General features: G+C 34.2%; 1 protein-coding gene across 1 annotated transcript in view; it reads left to right on the top strand.

Annotated features, from left to right (window-relative positions):
* The window catches only part of LOC106110694 (phosphatidylinositol 3,4,5-trisphosphate 3-phosphatase and dual-specificity protein phosphatase PTEN), a 36,537-nt gene that overhangs the window by 34,185 nt on the left and 578 nt on the right, over nucleotides 1-1,774 (top strand). The window contains exons 5-7 of the mRNA XM_013292594.1: nucleotides 3-41; nucleotides 673-770; nucleotides 1,760-1,771. Coding sequence (XP_013148048.1) covers nucleotides 3-41; nucleotides 673-770; nucleotides 1,760-1,771 — 149 coding nt within the window. The remainder of the gene's footprint in view (nucleotides 1-2; nucleotides 42-672; nucleotides 771-1,759; nucleotides 1,772-1,774) is intronic.

The following is a 1,774-nucleotide window of genomic DNA, read 5'->3' as shown; positions in this document are numbered from 1 at the left end:
GGCCGCCGTCGGCGCCGTGCGCGTGCCCTCGCCCGACGACAGTGCGTACCTCTGCCTACCCCAACTTCACATTTCACTTCATACATCCATAGTTTGTCTAAATTAAATTAATTACTTTGACAATTTGTAGGGATGGCTTGTGTAAAATCAGCCTCCCTACACAAAGTGGCTTTTGATTAATGATGTCGCTTGTAGAATCGACAAAATGTGACATGATGGAATGAATGTGACAAGCACGTGACTTGTCAAATGTTATTGTCAGTTCCATGCATTTTTGATTTTTCGATCAGCGATAGCGATAATTAAATGTTACTTTATCTAGGGGTAATTGTGAATCTTTTCAATTTTGGATTTTTACTCTCATAAAAGTTGGAATCAATAGAATTATAGTTATAACTTTTGGATTAAAAAAACACTGTTTTCTCAAATATATAATAATCTGCAAAACTAATGCAAATAATGAGAGTTAATAATTTATTACTTGGATTTCGCTATTATTGTCATCGCTATATTCTCTACACTATACTCAACACTAGGATTGGCCTCTAAATTAGTTTATAAGAAAATAATAATTTTAGTTAAGTTCGATAAATGTTATTTAAACCAAATATCGATAGTTCATAATATTGAAAAAATAGTAAATAGTGAATAAACAGTTTGTTGTATATTTAGGTCCGAACTTGGAGACGTTTAAGCTGACGCTTAACAAGTGGCAGCTGGACGACGCGCACAAGGACAAGCAACACAAACTTTATAGCTCCGATTTTAAGGTAATAAACATAGTATCATAATAATTAATATTATTATTTTAATAATTTATTAAAAGCGAAAGTTTAGATGGATGAATGTTTGTTAGAGTTTGCAGTCAAAACGGCTGAACGGATTTCAGGTATAGATGTAGACGGTAGTCTGAAGTAGTCCCTAGGAGGGTTAGGCGTCAGGCTGGCGGCCGTCTTGTAGAAAATTAAAAGCCAAAACATTATTACAGTATGTGTATAGCATTGAAAGGTTACGGATTGCGAGTTGGATTCAGATATGACGGCTGATAGAGATGTATGAAAGAGCAGCACATACTGTGCCGACACTCCGTAAGTTATAAAGGCAAGTTGATGATGTAGAGGATAGTCTAGAAGAACATGTAGGCTACTCACTTTTGTTTTTTTAATTCCACGCGGACGGAGTTTATCACATCTTTACCAATGACTAGCTGTTTCCTTGCGGCATCATCCGCATGAAACTATGGAAACTATATTTCATATTTGAAATTTGTGAAATTTTTAATTAAAATGCACAAATGACAATAAAGGCCTTTGACATTGGACTACTATTACCGGTATCATGGCAAACTTGCTCCCTTGATATCAGTTTGTAGTTTTTGTCCCTGTCTCGCATGAGGTTTTTTTCCAAATTCTTTACTCCCTCAGTTTAATAGTGTGAAGATACACTAAAGCGTGTCGTAAGTCCTGTAGGAACTTTTTATTAAAATAAGTATTATTCAAAAATATACTGTCATTGCTGACATCCTACATAATACATACATCCTACATACGAACGATTTGTATTTTGAATTTTAATATGTATTGAAATAACTCAAAAACTACTGGACTGATTTAAAAAATATTTCACCATTAAAAAGCTACGTTATATATGGGCTAAATTATTTTTCACGCAGACGAAGTCGCGCGATAATATAGATAATAAGCTAGTATAGGTAATAAGATTGTTTTTGTATATAAAATAGTGTGTATTGTGTTTTCAGGTGGAACTGATAGTT

Source organism: Papilio polytes, unplaced genomic scaffold, assembly GCF_000836215.1.
Source record: "Papilio polytes unplaced genomic scaffold, Ppol_1.0 DF824191.1, whole genome shotgun sequence".
Lineage (NCBI taxonomy): Eukaryota > Metazoa > Arthropoda > Insecta > Lepidoptera > Papilionidae > Papilio > Papilio polytes.
The sequence above is the reverse complement of the archived record's forward strand: the minus strand, read 5'-3'. Positions and strand labels throughout refer to the sequence as shown.